The sequence below is a fragment of the Mastomys coucha genome, unplaced genomic scaffold, assembly GCF_008632895.1.
Source record: "Mastomys coucha isolate ucsf_1 unplaced genomic scaffold, UCSF_Mcou_1 pScaffold5, whole genome shotgun sequence".
Lineage (NCBI taxonomy): Eukaryota > Metazoa > Chordata > Mammalia > Rodentia > Muridae > Mastomys > Mastomys coucha.
Window position 1 is genome coordinate 25,937,415 of NW_022196911.1, and position 14,673 is coordinate 25,952,087.

A 14,673-nucleotide genomic window follows, 5' to 3' on the forward strand; every position below is an offset into this window, starting at 1 on the left:
AAGTTCTCTTTTAGGGTTTTCAGTTTGCAACTATATCCCTTTGGTACTCAGAAGTAATTCATCTAACACTGACATGAAACTTGGTTACTTAATTCTCAGAGGTGCGAAGAGCACCTCCCAGCTTCCATTTAGTCTTTCAGACTTTTGTGGCAGTTTGTGGTTATGGTGTTAGGGGTCCTGAGGACAGCTGGAGGTTCGGTTCTTCAGGCAAGGTCAGAGCTCACCTTCTGGAGTACTTACTTATTGCTGTGCTCTGTACGACGGCCCTACGGCTCGATCATCCTATAAGTTCCAGTTCGCATCTACTCTATGACTCGTTTTGCGTGGCCCCTCGGTTCGATCCCCATTTCTTGAGTTATTTTTCTGCTTCCTGTCTCCAAACGAGTCCCACGTAACACTTCTATATGCTCCCATGCCTTCCACATGACTGTTTTATCTATGCTTCCCATGGTGCCTCCCCTACGACCATTTCCCCCAATTTTCAAAGCTTCGCGACTCCAATCCAGTGTCCTTTCGTGTTCCGTTTGGCCCCTCTGCCCTGAATTCACCCAGGTCCCGAGTGATCCCTCTGCTCCGCATCCGGTCTAGTGTCCTGCGTGGCCCCTCTGCCCCGTATCCCACCTCCCCCCGTGTCTCCCACGTGACATCTGTCGTCTGGTACCCCAAAGCGATCGACGGGACCCTTCATCCTTTGCCGCCCGTCCCCTCAAGCTGATTGATCCGCAGTGAATCTGCGTTCCCTTGGAATGCGACCTTCCCCGGCCCCCGCTGTTCGTCTCCACTCTGGCCAAGGTGACGCGGTCCAGCATCCTCAGGGACCTAGCCGGCAGGCCGGCTCCCCGCGGGGCGGGGCCTCGGAGGCGGAAGTGCCCGGGGCGCTGGCGGCAGGTCTATCCGAGCCATGGGAGCTCCGGGCAGAGGCAGCGGCGGCGGCCGCAGAGGCGGCGGGGGCTGCCCAGGCGGGGGCGAGTGGCGCGGGACGCGGGAGGGGTAGCACGGGCCGAGCGCCGAGCCATGGGCCGGGTTGGGGCCCGGGGCACAGCGCGGGCGGCAGCGGCCGGGTCGTTGCTGCCGCTGCTGCTGCTCCTGGCTCGGCCTCCGCCTGCCGCCGCCGGCAACAACAAGGAGAGCGGTGAGCCCGCGGGCCTGCAGCGCCATCGGCGGCGCGGGCCCGGGACAGGGGGCGGGCGGGCGGGCGGGGGGCGGGGCGGATTGTGACTCACGGGGGGGCACCTGTGCGCTCACCTGGCGCGGCGTCGAAACATGGTTCCCACCTTGGGTTGCGCCCCCTGCGGGGCATCCGGGCCAGACCCCTCCCCCCCATGCCCGCTTTTCCGTTCCGGGCCCGCCGAGTTCGCTCACTGCCGGTCCGTCTCTCCTGCGCTTTAGAGGCGCGACTGTGGCACCTAAGAACTGGGAGGTAGAAGAGCCTATCTCCGAAGAATAAATGAACCGACTCAAGAGCCGTCATCCGGTAGAAGGGAAGAGCTAGAGAAAGTTGGGCAGACCCTGGGCTAGGGGGTCTAGCCAGCACTATGTTCATATTCCAATCCTAGGAAGGTCACTCTTAATTGCTGATTTTGCTTCTCACCGACTGTGCTGCCAGCTGTCCCTGAAGAAGCTGGCTGACCAGAATGGATGTAACGAAAGGGTACTCCCTTATAGGGGAGCTTTCCAACTGCCTTTTGTATTTCTGATCTCCAAGTGGGAACGCGTTGGACTACGGTTTAAGGAGGCAGTTAGATCTTTGACCCTCTGGGTTCTGCTTGAGGCAGAACAGGGGTAAACAGTTCTGCCTACCCCTAGACATTTAGAAATAGGAAAGATGAGTACCTTCCCTTGTCCAGTGTCGCCGGAAACTCCCCGGGAGTCATTTGGCCTCCCTGGTATTCTTTAGACCGTTCCTGATGCTTACTCTACATTCTCTTTCCACTAACTACCCCCAACCCCTTGAAATATTGCTCCTTGGAGCTCTTTTTCTTCTGGTTTCTGAGCTTGGCACAGCTTGAAATGAAAGGCAATGTCTCGCACGCCTATAATCCCAGCACTTGGGTGGCAGAGGCAGGACAGCCAGGGCTACACAGAGAAACCCTGCCTCAAAAAACCAAAAAAAAAAAAAAAAAAAAAAAAAAAAAAAAAAGAAAGGCAGCGTTCCCTAAAGACCTTCTGATAAATTGCCCCATACCACATCCGATTTGCTCTTCTTTCGACAGCCCTGGGATCAGGCCCACATGAGCATGGATAGCTAGGTGGGGGACAAGTGGCTCTGTGGCCATGGCTGCTTCGACATGTATGTGGGCAGTATCTCTGACAGTTGCTGGGGTTTGGAAGGTGTGGAGCAGAGTATCTTTGCTTAAGCTACCAGGGAAAGTTCAGGACTTTCTTTGCCCACTCTCAAGCTTATGCCAATGGGAGAGACTTCTGGGGCAGACAGGGGCTTGCTCAGCTGGCGCTCCCCGTCCTTTCTAATGTTGCCTGGGGTTCACCCTACCATGCCAGTTGCCCAGGTCCTAAATGTTCAACAAAGTGTGTTTCATCAAGGAAGTCTGGAGCCAGGCAGTAGTGGTCCTTGCCTTTAATCTCAGCACTTGGGAGGCAGAGGCAGGCAGATTTCTGAGTTGGAGGCCAGCCTGGTCTACAGAGTTAGTTCCAGGACAGCCTACATAGAGGCTAAATAGAGAAACCTGTCTTGAAAAAAAAAAGGAAGTCTGGAGGGGTTATTTAGACATGAGAGTTTGGTACTTGGTTTTAAAGCAAGCCTAGTAGGTCTCATCTAAGTATCCAAACATCACAGATGTCAGCTCTATTCCAAGTATCCCTCCTTCACAAAGGCTTTGTGGGGCCCAAGGGCTTTTTCCCTTAGCAGGTTAAGGGTGCTGCACACTGTAGGGTAATCTCTCCCATGGGGCCTCCTCAGAGGTTTGGGTATCTGCCTATCCAAGACCCCACAGTCCTAGAGGGTGGGGAACTTGTTCTGCTTCAGCTGGGAGAGCAATATTCTGCCTCACAGTTTTTTTTCTGCTCCATTATCCTATTACCACGTAGCAGCTCCTGGCATTCAGTCCTCAGCCTGGTGAATGGGACCTGCAGGCAGCAGAGAGCTTGGGATTCATGAGGGAGCTTCACTCTGCCCTGCCCCCATGCCAGGCTCTTGTGCAGTTCCCTTAGCTTTCCTCCAGCTCTCCTCCAGGTGCCTCTGTTTGGAGGAGTCACGTGTCTGGCAAGACTGCCAGCTGCTCACCTGACTCCCTCTCCTCTCCTCCTGGGGGAACCAGGCACCACTTTTACAGTGGGGCAAAGGGAGGCTTCCTGAGTGGGAAGGGTGCCAAATAGTACTGTGTTTCTCTTAGAGCACTTTTTACTCATTAACTTTAAAGGGACCAACAGTCTGCTTTAGCCTACTCATAGGGATACAGGGATCTAGAGAGGTGAGGGATACCCAAGATCATACAGACACAAGGCCTGAGCTGGCACTGAGTATGGGGTAGGAGTCTGTAAGATGATGCAGGCCTGAGGCCACATGATGCCCTTGTCTGGGGGCTCTAGGGAGTTTATCTGCCTAGTCTTTCATCTTTGTACCACCATGCATGGGTGTGTTCCCTGAAGGCAGTTGGAGGTCTCGCCCGTTTGGAACAGAGAGACTACCTGTCCCTTGGTTCCAGGCTTCTGGACTGTAGTCCCTCATTATGGTCTTTCACTGGGGAAGGATCAGGCTGTGTTGTAACAAGTTGGAGAGACAGACATCTTCTGGACCTAAGGCTTCCTACCTGCCCATGTGGTTCTAGGAGGTTCAGAGGAGTCTTTGCTGTAGGCCTGTGTTCAAGGTAGCAGCGGTGGGGTCTCCTTCCAGACTGCCCCCTGCTGTCTTTCAGTCTCCATTTCTTGGCTTGGATGTACCAGGATATAGTGCAGGGGGTGCAACTGACTAGCTCGCAAGAAGACCCACCCTGGGAGGGTCCAACCGGAGGTGGTGGTTAATAGGGCTACTGGCTTCATTGTTTACAAGTTGCTGTAGTGTGAGAAGGCAGAGTCCCCGGCCATCTAGAGAGAGGAAGCTGAGGATTAACTAACTGCTCATTTTTAGTAGAGATTTCGGATCACTGCTGGCTACTTGCAGGTACCGAAAGGCATTTTCTACTTTGGCTAAGGTCAAAGTCTGAATGATAAAGTTCAGGGTGGGTCTAAGACTTGACAGACAGGTACTTCCCAGGCCCGTGTTTCCTGTCCGCCCCACCTACCCGATGGTTCCCTTTTCCCTGCAGAGGCTGGACTGGTATCTGAGCACTTCTCACAGGCCCCGCAGAAACTGTCTTTCTACAGCTGGTATGGCAGCACCCGGCTCTTCCACTTCCGCGTGCCCCCGGACACTGTGCGGCTTCACTGGCTGCTGCATGTGTCCCAGGGAGGTCCCTCATGCACCGACGTAGAGATCACAGTGTAGGTACCTAGTGTTCTGCCCCAGCACCTGTGCCTGGCGGAAACCCTGACTCTTACCCCTGCTTGACACGATCTCTTCCAGGCATTTCCGCTATGGTGCCCCTCCTGTCATCAACCCACTGGGTACCAGCTTCCCCGACAACACCTTGAGCTATGCCTCCTTCCATATCAGGACATTCCTGAGCACAATGATGCTGGGCAACACCTCAGTCAACATCTCCCACCCAGCCCCTGGGGATTGGTTCCTGGTTGCTCACCTCCCTCCCTCATCCCAGAAGATCCAGGTGAAGGTGAGGGGGCTGACCTCCTGGGATGGAGGTCTCAGCCCCTTGATACATGGAGGTCTCAGCCCCTTGTCCATGCCTGGGCAGGCCTTACTCTCAACTACCTGACTCTAGATTCAGCTCGGTTCCCCATCTTCTCCTTTGGCCTATATCCTGCATTCTATAACCCCTATCTCTTCCTGCCTTATTCTCTCCCAGGGCTTTGTTCCAACCTGTGCCTACATCTTCCAGCCTGATATGCTGGTAATGAGGGTAGTTGATTTCTCCGTTCTAGAGCCTGACGTTCCCCTCCCACAGACGCTGCTGTCCTACCCCAGCTACCTCAAGTGAGTGGGGATCATGGGAGGCCAAGTCTGTCCTGTAGCCTCAACCTTTGGGTTTGGGGTGGGTGGTACCACCATCTCATCTTGCCGGTGAGAAAGCTTAGAGACACACTGGGAAGAGAGGGCAGATGCCTCCCCTAAGCATGTTAGAAGTGAGTACACAGTGCGAGCTCACGAGTCTGAGTCACCACCTTGCCACAGGATCTTTGTTCCTGAATACACCCAGGAGCTTCGGTTGGAACTGCAGGGCTGTGTGTCCAGTGTGAGCCCTGGCTGCCCAGTACGCCTCACAGCGGGTGCAACCACCCTGCCTAGAAACTTCCAGAGGGTGCTGACTTGCACTGGCCTCGCTCCCTCCTGCCATTTGCTTCTGTCCTCTCCTCCCTGGGGCCAGTGGCTACAAGTGACAGTTGAGAGCCTGGCTGAACCTCATGTGACAGTAGGCTTCACTGTTAAAGCTGCCTTTACAGGTGGGCTCCATGGAAGGGAAGGAGGGAGGGGTAGACGGGTTCTGTCTACCTCCCCCAAAGCTTCGGGCTTTCTTCCCGCTGAGCCCTTTGTCTTTTTGACAGCGTGTAAGCCATGGAGTGTGACCTTCCATCATCTTACACAAAACAACCCAAACCAGACTTATGATACCTCTGCAGTCCAGCTGTCCCAAAACACTGCCCACTGGGACCTGGGCAGGAGTAGCAGGGTGTACAGTGGCCCCTTCTGTCTCCTGAACTATCCAGTCCTGAGGGAGGACACAGATGTGGTGTCTGTACACTTCCAGCCCTTGAATGGGGCCTTCGTGCTGGTGTATTCGAGCATGCCTTCTGTAGTGCAACTCCGTCTTGATACAGGCATGGACAGCGGAGGCTCCCTCATCATCATCCTGAAGGCTAACAAGGTATCGTCTGGAAGCCCGCGGAAGCTGTCTACAGCTGCTTGTGACCTGGGCTTGGCTCAGGGTACAGGGTAACTTCAGCTCTGAGACTGGGGGTGAAGGGGCCTTTCAGGCTATCGCATGAGACCAATAGCATGGGCTAGAAGGGGATTCCTCTGAGGATAAAAGACTTTTCCCCTAGCTGAAGCCCGGTCCCTGTCAGAAGTTATAATTGTATCTGTGCAAATGGGCAGGGAAATGGCCAGAACAGGAGACAGCTGAGGTAAATTGGGACCACGATGAACTGTGGGCTAGCAGGAGTCCTCCCTCCCCTCAAAAAGGGACCCAGCATGACTGGGCTAAAATACAAGGCAGGGAGGCAAGCTGCTTCTTAGGTGCCTTTTGAGGGGTGACAATGGCTAACCCACTCTACTTCCCCTTCTAGACAGATGTCACCAATGGCACCTTGGTAGCCGCTTGTGTGAATGCTGCCTCACCTTTCCTCAACTTCAACACTTCACTCAACTGCACCACAGGTATTCTGGGCAGGCAGTTTTGGTGGAGAGAGTGATTGGCCCCTCTAGCCACCTCTGACAGGCCCTCCCAACCCATGCAGCCTTCTTCCAGGGCTATCCCATGTTTCTGAGTGCCTCATCTCACATGGCCAACCTCATCATCCCCTACCCGGAGACAGACAACTGGTACCTCTCCTTGCAGCTTGTGTGCCCTGAGAGTCCTGAGTATGTGAATCTGGGCCTGGGCAACATGACATGGGCTGGTAACAGTGAAGAGTGGGAAGCATCTTTGAGTTAGGAGGGGGTTCTCCTTTCCCACTGCCCCCATCCCACATCAGCACAAGCAGGGGAAATGGGAATCCCAGCTGCTGGAGCCCGGAGGGCTTGGCTCTAGGCTTGGGAGTCCTAGCGGTAAAGCCGCCAGCAAGAGCACTACAACCAGCCTTCTCAGGCCACTTCTTTGTAGGGACTGTGAACAGGCCGTGGTTCGAGTGGAGACCGTCTTGTATCTGGTGCCCTGTTTGAATGACTGTGGGCCCTATGGACAGTGTCTCCTGCTCCGGAGATATGGCTATCTGTACGCAGGCTGCAGCTGCAAGGCAGGTGAGGATGAGCTTGCAGAGTAAAGCAGGGACAACGCTCCCTCCCACTCCTCCTGGCCCCCAGTCCAGGCGGGAGGGACACTGATTTGCAGGAGAGGTGTTGCTTCCTGACTGTGGCATTGCTTGCGTCCTGCCTAACCTTACCCACCCGGCGCCTACAGTTGTTTGCCTTGCCCACTCATTTGTGCTGTGTCCTACTGCTCACACTTTTTTTAAAAAATACTTTGTTTTTTTTTTTTTTTAATTATTTTGAAATAGGGTTTCTCTGTGTAGCCCTGGCTGTCCTGGAATTCAATCTGTAGACCAGGCTGGCCTTGAACTAAGAAATCCACCTGCCTCTGCCTCCCAAGTGCTGGAATTAAAGGCGTGCGCTACCACTGCCTGGCCAAGATTTATTTTATTTATTTCATATATATGACTATACTGTAGGGGCTGGCGAGATGGCTCAGTGGGTAAGAACACTGACTGCTCTTCCAAAGGTCCTGAGTTCGGATCCCAGCAACCACATGGTGGCTCACAATCATCTGTAATGAGATCTGACTCCCTCTTCGGATGCGTCTGAAGACAGCTACAGTGTATTACACTGGAGCGAGCTGGACCGGAGCAAGCAGAGGTCCTGAGTTCAATTCCCAGCAGCCACATGATGGCTCATGGCCATCCGTGTGGCTACAGTGTACTCATATACATAAAATAAATAAATGACCATACTATAGCTGTCTTCAGACACACCAGAAGAGGGCATCTGATCCCATTATAGATGATTATGAGTCACCATGTGGTTGCTGGGATTTGAACTCAGGACCTCTGGAAGAGCAGTCAGTGTTCCAAACCACTGAGCCGTCTCACCAGCCCCTGCTCACACTTTTTTTGTGACTACATATTGATTCACACTTTTCACCACAGTTTCTACATATTCACACTTGTTTCTGTCTGTCCATACTCACAACACTGGCTCCTACATGTCCACATATCTCTATATCTGTCCCTACCAATTCTCATCATACCTGTTCCCACAACTTTCTCCGTGCTCATGCCTGCTCACTGCAGAACACACTTGGCCACACCTACCTATGTCTACACACACCTGTCCATACCTACTGAATATGCTTATCCCTCCTCCACACCTGACCATGCCTGCTGTGGATACACATACTCTCGTCCAGACCTCCCTGTGTCTACATGCATCTTCCACTTTTGTCTCCACTTGCCCATGCCTGCCCACCATTACCTATACCAGTTTCTATCAGTGCCGATTTCCTCCTCCTATACCCGTGGATTCCATTAGGCTTGTCTATATAGCATCCTTCAGGGTGAGGAAGGGCCCTAAAGTTCAGAAGCTCACACCTGGGTATTGTGTGCCCCCCAGGTTGGCGTGGGTGGGGCTGCACCGACAACAGCACAGCCCAGACCGTAGCCCAGCAGAGGGCAGCAGCGCTTCTACTCACACTCAGCAACCTCATGTTCCTGGCCCCCATTGCTATATCCCTGCACCGCTCCTTCCTGGTTGAGGCCTCTGTCTACTTTTACACCATGTTCTTCTCCACGGTAGGCTTGGCCCTAACCCTCTTGGGAACTCTGGGTGGGGAGGTCAGGTCTGCTTGCTCACTGCTTCACCTCACAGTTCTACCACGCCTGTGACCAGCCTGGGGAGGCAGTGTTGTGCATCCTCAGCTACGACACGCTACAGTACTGCGACTTTCTGGGCTCTGGGGCGTCCACCTGGGTGACCATTCTTTGCATGGCCCGTCTGAAGACAATCCTGAAACAGGTGAGTATTGTGATACACGTTGTATCTAAGGACATCCTGATTAGAGATCCTGGAAGGCTTGGCATGTAGGATCATGCAAGTGTATACAAGACTGTCCATTAGGAGTGGACATCATCACCTAGTCCTCCAAATGTCCTTTGGACACAGCAAAGGGAGTAGAGGAAGGGCCCTTCCCTCCCAGGGGCTGAGCAGGAATGGGGCAGAATCTGCTGGTGACACTTGCAATCAGCATCCCTGGCCACCAGTACCTATTGTGTCTTGTGCCATCACAGGTGCTTCCAGCCGAACGCTCCTATGACCCTACAAACCACTGTGTCTCTCCTAGGTACTACTTGTCCTCGGCACACTTGTCATCGCCATGTCCCTGCAGATGGATCGCAGGGGCATCTGGAACTTGATGGGACCTTGTGTCTTTGCTTTTGTGATCATGGCCTCCATGTGGGTAAGGAGCAGGGCATATAGTCTCCTGCTTAGACGCAGGGAGAAGAGAGCCAGGCCCTTAATTCCATCTGTGCTGGGAGGGCTCCAAAACTCCACATCTGTTCAGAGCCAGTAGCAGCTACCCATAGAGCCCCAGACTGGCTGTGTGCCTTAGGTCTCTGGCCAATAACCACTAGGCATGAGTCCATATGCCGTTCTCCTGCCTAGTTCTAGATAGACCCCATAATTCCTGGCTTTGGGCCTGCACCGACCAACTCCCACGTGGCTGTCCACTCTAGATATACCGCTGTGGGCACCGGCGACAGTGCTACCCGACCTCGTGGCAACGCTGGGTCTTCTACCTCCTGCCTGGCATCTCCATGGCTTCCATAGGCATTGCCATGTACACTTCAATGATGACCAGTGACAATTACTACTACACCCACAGCATTTGGCACATCCTACTGGCTGGTAGTGCAGCGTTTCTTCTGCCACCACGAGAGGAAAAAGCTGAGTCCTGGGCTTGTTTGCAGAAGTTCCCCTGTCACTACCAGATCTGCAGGAATGATCGGGATGAGTTGTACACAGTCACGTGATAAGGCTGGCTCATGGACACCCGACACTCTAACAATCTCTTCAGCTAGGACAGGAGCGAGAGAGGTGCCTGTCTATCCCCAACCAGGTTTCCATCTGAATAAAATTGTCCTGAGACCCTTGGTTTCTTTCTCCAGAGGAGAAGATCCCCCCTCCACCCCCTAAAATCTTTATGGCTGCTGCCAATTCCTCTGAAGGTCACAGCTGTTTCCACCTGGAGGCCACAGGTACCATGTGTGGGCAGATCACTCTTATGGCTGGAGATACAGAAAAGGGATTCCGTGGTCCCTTTCCTTTGGGAAGCTTTGATAGGAGGCCCACAAGCAAGGAAGGCTGAGTGCACAGAAGTCACTGTCCCTGACATTGTGTACCCTTGAATGCCATCCTGCCTTGGCATGGGGATGCCCTGTTGCTGCAGTTGCTATGGTAGAGTCCAGGGTCATCAGAGAGCTAATTAAGGGGTGCTGTGTGCTGTCCCTCCCTCATTGTCTGTTGGAGCAGGAGATTCTGGGAAGAGCCTGGGGTAGCAGGCTGCTCAGCTGTATGAGGTGCGGCTCCAGAAGGCACACAATGCTCGCTGGTGTCCCTCCTCACCTAAGGATCCTAGGCCCCAGTCTGGTGAGCAGTCTCTTGTGCTGGCCCTAGGCACTTGGATGAGGCTGACCCCTACTGGATCAACTGAGGATTGATGAGTGGGTTCTGGAGTCCTGGCCCAATCTTCTAGTCTGGTGGGATCACTGAGCTGGCAGTGCAGTGTGCCCTGTCCTTTCGGTTCCCACTGTGAGGCCCATCTGCTCTGAGTACTGGGATTACAGATGTAGGCTTCTGGGCTCCTTCCCAAGCTACTGACATCCTTCATCTGGCCACCAAAGCACACTTTAGCCCCTGAAAGGGGGAAACATGTATGTACTGTTGGGGGTGGGGGTGGGTGGAAAAATGTTACTGTTCTAAGATATGAAGGCATATTTTTATGTAATTGGTGAATTTAATATTCTACAATGATTTTTCAAACCAAATGAGTGTCTTTTTTTTTCTTTTCTTGCGTCCCTGGAGGGAAAAGGAGGCTGAGCTCAGGGTAGCCTTTTCCCAACAGGCCTGCCAAAGCTACTGGGGAACTCCTGGGCTGCACTTGGCAGACGGTGCCTTGACCCGTTCATTGCATTCGCAGTAGATAAATTTTCATGGTCCCTAAAGGAGGCGGAGGGAAAGGGATTAGTTTAGATGGATGGGCGCTGCTGCCAATCGGCAGTGAGCAAAGGGGCACGTTCGGTGACGCTATTCCGGTTCCGGGAGGCGCGGGCGCGCGTTCCCTAAAGTAGAGGGTCGCGAGATGCCGTTGCACAAGTATCCTGTCCACCTGTGGCAGAAACTGCGGCTGCGGCAAGGCATCTGCGCGCGCTTGCCCGCCCACTTCTTGCGCTCCCTGGAAGAAGAGCGGACGCCGACCCCGGTACACTACAAACCTCACGGGGCCAAGTTCAAGATCAACCCCAAGAACGGGCAGCGCGAGCGCGTTGAGGATGTACCCATTCCAATTTACTACCCTCCAGAGTCCCAGCAGGGACTGTGGGGTGGAGAGGGCTTTATTTTGGGCTACAGATACGCCAATAACGACAAGGTGGGTGCGGACCATCTCGCGGTTCTGCATGCTTTGCTGAGCAGGCTCTGCTCTGGGCGCTACAGACCGTCAGCCTGACTGGCACAGGCATTTTGTTTATGGAGCATGCTAACACGTGAGGCGGCGAGGATTTGGAAAACTCTGATAGTAAAGTCTAGTGCAGTCCTGTAGTAGGGTAGCCCTGGATCAGGTGGCCATCAAAAGTAAGAATGGAGCCTGGCAGTGGTGGTGCACGCCTTTAATCCCAGCACTTGGGAGGCAGAGGCAGGCGGATTTCTGAGTTCGAGGCCAGCCTGGTCTACAGAGTGAGTTCCAGGACAGCCAGGGCTATACAGAGAAATTCTGTCTCGAAAAAAACCAAACCAAAGCAAAGCAAAAAAAGTAAGAATGGAGTGGGGCAGTAACGGAGAAAAGAAAGGAAGAATAGATTCGAAGCTTGTGCTGAAGAGGAGGGAGAAGCGAAATCTGGTTGTCACCTGCTAGTTTTTATGCGCTTTTCCCTAATTCTTGTGACAGGATAATAACTTCTACATAAACATTACAAAGAGCCGGGCAGTGGTGGCACATGCCTTTAATCCTAGCACTTGGGAGGCAGGCGTATATCTGAGTTCGAGGCCAACCTGGTCTATAGAGTGAGTTCCAGGACAGCCAGGGCTACACAGAGAAACCCTGCCTTGAAAAACCAAAACCAAAAACCAAACAAACAAGAAACATTACAAGGACTGAGATGCTTGCAAGGATAGCTTACTAGGACAGAGCCTGGAGTCCATCTCTTCTGGTGATGCTCTGCTCCTAGCGAAGCCCTGTGGGAGGAGACAGTATGTTTCAGGCCTTCCAGTGTGCCATTTCACTTGCCAGTGGCTATTGGGTTTTCACTGTGTGAGAATCTGGAACATACACCAGTAGCGTTAGGGCTAGCCTGAGAGAACCAGATGGGTTGGTATCCAGAGCCAGCCCAGGAACCCTAACTAGCATCAAAGGTCCTGAGGAAGGGAGAGGGCATGGCTCACTTGGTCTGTAGGAAAACAGCAAGTTTCTCTTGCACACTTAGCTCTCCAAGAGGGTGAAGAAGGTGTGGAAACCTCAGCTGTTCACTCGGGAGCTTTACAGTGAAATCCTGGACAAGAAGTTCACCGTGACTGTGACCATGAGGACCCTGGATCTCATTGATGAGGCCTACGGATTCGACTTCTATATTCTCAAGGCAAGCAGGGGTTTGTGCACTACAAGGTCTTGTCAGACTCAAGGGAAGTGCAGAGTGCATTGCATGCGTGGGTAGGGAGTGTGGAGCACCTGGGATAACCATTACAAGCCTTACTTAGCAATATGTAATTGCTAAGTGGGATTGAGTCCCTGTTGGTGCAGCCCCCTGAAGCTTTCTGTCTGTCTTGCTGTGGTCACTCCCTGCGAGCGGCTGACTTGACCAATGGTCGTAGCCACCTCTTCTCTTGGAGTTGCCTTGGGCCTGACCCATGTAGGCTTGGATGCTGGCGCTAATCCCAATGCCTGTTCTGCTGTGGTCTAGCTTAGGGCTGCTAGCAGCTGAAGAAGAACCCACAGGGTCAGCGGATGGGGTGGGGTGGGAGCCTGCTGTAGCACCTGGCCCTATGTGAACCTTCTGCCAGACCCCTAAGGAGGACCTGTGCTCCAAGTTTGGCATGGACCTGAAGCGAGGGATGCTGCTGAGGCTTGCTCGCCAGGACCCACAGCTCCACCCGGATAACCCTGAGCGGAGAGCAGCCATCTATGACAAGTACAGGGTGAGAGTTTCCCCAGCCTGCTTGCTGCCCGAGGCTCCTGGCCTTGTTCCCCTGCACCTTACGCAGTCCTCTCCTGCTTGTTCAGAGCTTTGTCATCCCGGAGGCAGAGGCTGAGTGGGTCGGCCTGACGCTGGAGGAGGCCTTGGAGAAACAGAGGCTTCTGGAGGAAAAGGTGAGCGAGCGCCTTCGTGCTGGCCGACCTCAGGCCGCTGAGGTGGAGTGCCGAGGGGTACAGGGAGGCTAGCACTTAGGAACTGCCACATGGGAATGCTGCTATATACTTGGTTCCTTCTGTTTTGAAGAAGCACATCATGCCTGTCTCCTGAAGTCCTTCCCCCTCTTCCCTGAATGCCTGGGGATCTTTGGCACTAGGTGTTTTCTTAATCACTCAGCATCCCCTAGGATGCGCCATTCGTGTCTGTTTCCAAGAATAGCCAAGAGCCTGTGGTGGCCGACAGTTACAGGGAAGGCAGGGGTAGATGTGTGTTTTGGTGTCTAGGGAAAGCAGTCCTCTTTTGGTGATCACACTGCCTTCCAGGATGTCGAGTATTGTCCCCAGCCCTCCTGTATCCCAGTGCCTTACCATGTTCAGCCAGAAGCAGCTGGCTACCACGCTCCTTAGAGTGCCATCTCTGGGCTATGTTGAGCCTTACCATGACCTCTCCCCTTTAGGACCCTGTACCCCTGTTCAAGGTCTACGTAGAGGAGCTGGTCCAGCGGCTTCAGGAGCAGGCTCTGTCCACGCCTGCAGTGGTGCAGAAGAGAGCCGGCGACCACGCCTGACCACTGGGCTCAGCCTCTCCTGTGGGCAGTGGGCATATGCTGAGCACACAGTTCCTGTAGTAGACTTTTCAGAGAACCCTTCTGTGCCAGGACTCGTGGAGGTCTGGAGTGGAGCCAATACCTGTCCAAGCTGGTCAAGTCCTTACAGCGCTAGAGTTCTCGGGCTGGAACAAGTAACAGTCTGAGGCAGTCTGAGCCACAGTAAAGTGTGTTGGTTTGCTTGGAAGTCTGGAGTCCTGTGCGTTCTTGTCCTGGTCATTCCTCTGTCCCAGAAACACAGGTGGACTGTTTGCACTGTCCAGCTGTGGCTCTTTGGTGTTTATATCCTTTGTGTGTGAGGCATCAGGACATAGCGAGTTGGATTACATCTATATGCCCCTGGTGTTTTCCAGGGCACAGGAATGGAGCCTGGGGCGTGGGTCCGGCCTGGGAAGGGTCTCTGCAGTATGCCCTCAAGAGCTAAAAGTGGGGAACTTTCTAGGTCCAGAGCTTCTGTCAGTATCTCCCCTGCAATGATGCAGAAAGTAGGGCACAATGGACTTTCCCATCCTTAAGTGCCCCCATTGCTTGTGGTTGGGGCTATGGCTTGAGGCAGGAAGACAGGCCAGTTACTGACTTTGGAGCCTTTTTTTGCCCTGAGAGCTCAGGACTCAGACATTAGCACTGAAATCCATTCCTTTCTTTGGGGAGGTCAAGGAGGG

At 53.6% G+C, this 14,673-nt stretch overlaps 2 protein-coding genes across 6 annotated transcripts; both read left to right on the forward strand.

Moving 5' to 3' along the window:
* The first annotated feature begins 674 nt into the window (after positions 1 to 674).
* Pgap6 (post-glycosylphosphatidylinositol attachment to proteins 6) lies at positions 675 to 10,823 on the forward strand. Of its 5 annotated transcripts, none has more exons than XM_031353419.1 (13): positions 675 to 792; positions 4,263 to 4,437; positions 4,520 to 4,727; positions 4,920 to 5,047; positions 5,246 to 5,514; positions 5,617 to 5,936; positions 6,358 to 6,448; positions 6,529 to 6,652; positions 6,894 to 7,030; positions 8,396 to 8,574; positions 8,651 to 8,797; positions 9,123 to 9,239; positions 9,517 to 10,823. In XM_031353419.1, the coding sequence occupies exons 1-13, from the start codon at positions 747 to 749 to the stop codon at positions 9,811 to 9,813; spliced, it is 2,238 nt and encodes a 745-aa protein (XP_031209279.1). In that variant the 5' UTR covers positions 675 to 746; the 3' UTR covers positions 9,814 to 10,823. The 5 variants fall into 5 exon arrangements, with proteins under 5 accessions (XP_031209279.1, XP_031209278.1, XP_031209280.1 ...); XM_031353418.1 differs by lacking the exon at positions 675 to 792 and adding an exon at positions 887 to 1,132; XM_031353420.1 differs by lacking the exon at positions 675 to 792 and adding an exon at positions 1,216 to 1,481.
* Positions 10,824 to 11,069: 246 nt separating this feature from the next.
* Positions 11,070 to 14,198, forward strand: Mrpl28 (mitochondrial ribosomal protein L28). Its single transcript, XM_031351571.1, has 5 exons — positions 11,070 to 11,429; positions 12,481 to 12,633; positions 13,055 to 13,189; positions 13,275 to 13,361; positions 13,862 to 14,198. The coding sequence occupies exons 1-5, from the start codon at positions 11,142 to 11,144 to the stop codon at positions 13,970 to 13,972; spliced, it is 774 nt and encodes a 257-aa protein (XP_031207431.1). The 5' UTR covers positions 11,070 to 11,141; the 3' UTR covers positions 13,973 to 14,198.
* Positions 14,199 to 14,673: the final 475 nt, after the last annotated feature.

Coding starts and splice junctions, on each gene's coding strand:
- Pgap6 (XM_031353418.1), top strand. CDS start 1,015: ATGGGCCGGGTTGGGGCCCGGGGCACAGCGCGGGCGGCAGCGGCCGGG. Junction 7,031..8,395: donor AGGCTGCAGCTGCAAGGCAG/GTGAGGATGAGC, acceptor TGTGCCCCCCAG/GTTGGCGTGGGTGGGGCTGC. Junction 8,575..8,650: donor ACACCATGTTCTTCTCCACG/GTAGGCTTGGCC, acceptor TTCACCTCACAG/TTCTACCACGCCTGTGACCA.
- Mrpl28 (XM_031351571.1), top strand. CDS start 11,142: ATGCCGTTGCACAAGTATCCTGTCCACCTGTGGCAGAAACTGCGGCTG. Junction 11,430..12,480: donor GATACGCCAATAACGACAAG/GTGGGTGCGGAC, acceptor TTGCACACTTAG/CTCTCCAAGAGGGTGAAGAA. Junction 13,190..13,274: donor CCATCTATGACAAGTACAGG/GTGAGAGTTTCC, acceptor CTGCTTGTTCAG/AGCTTTGTCATCCCGGAGGC.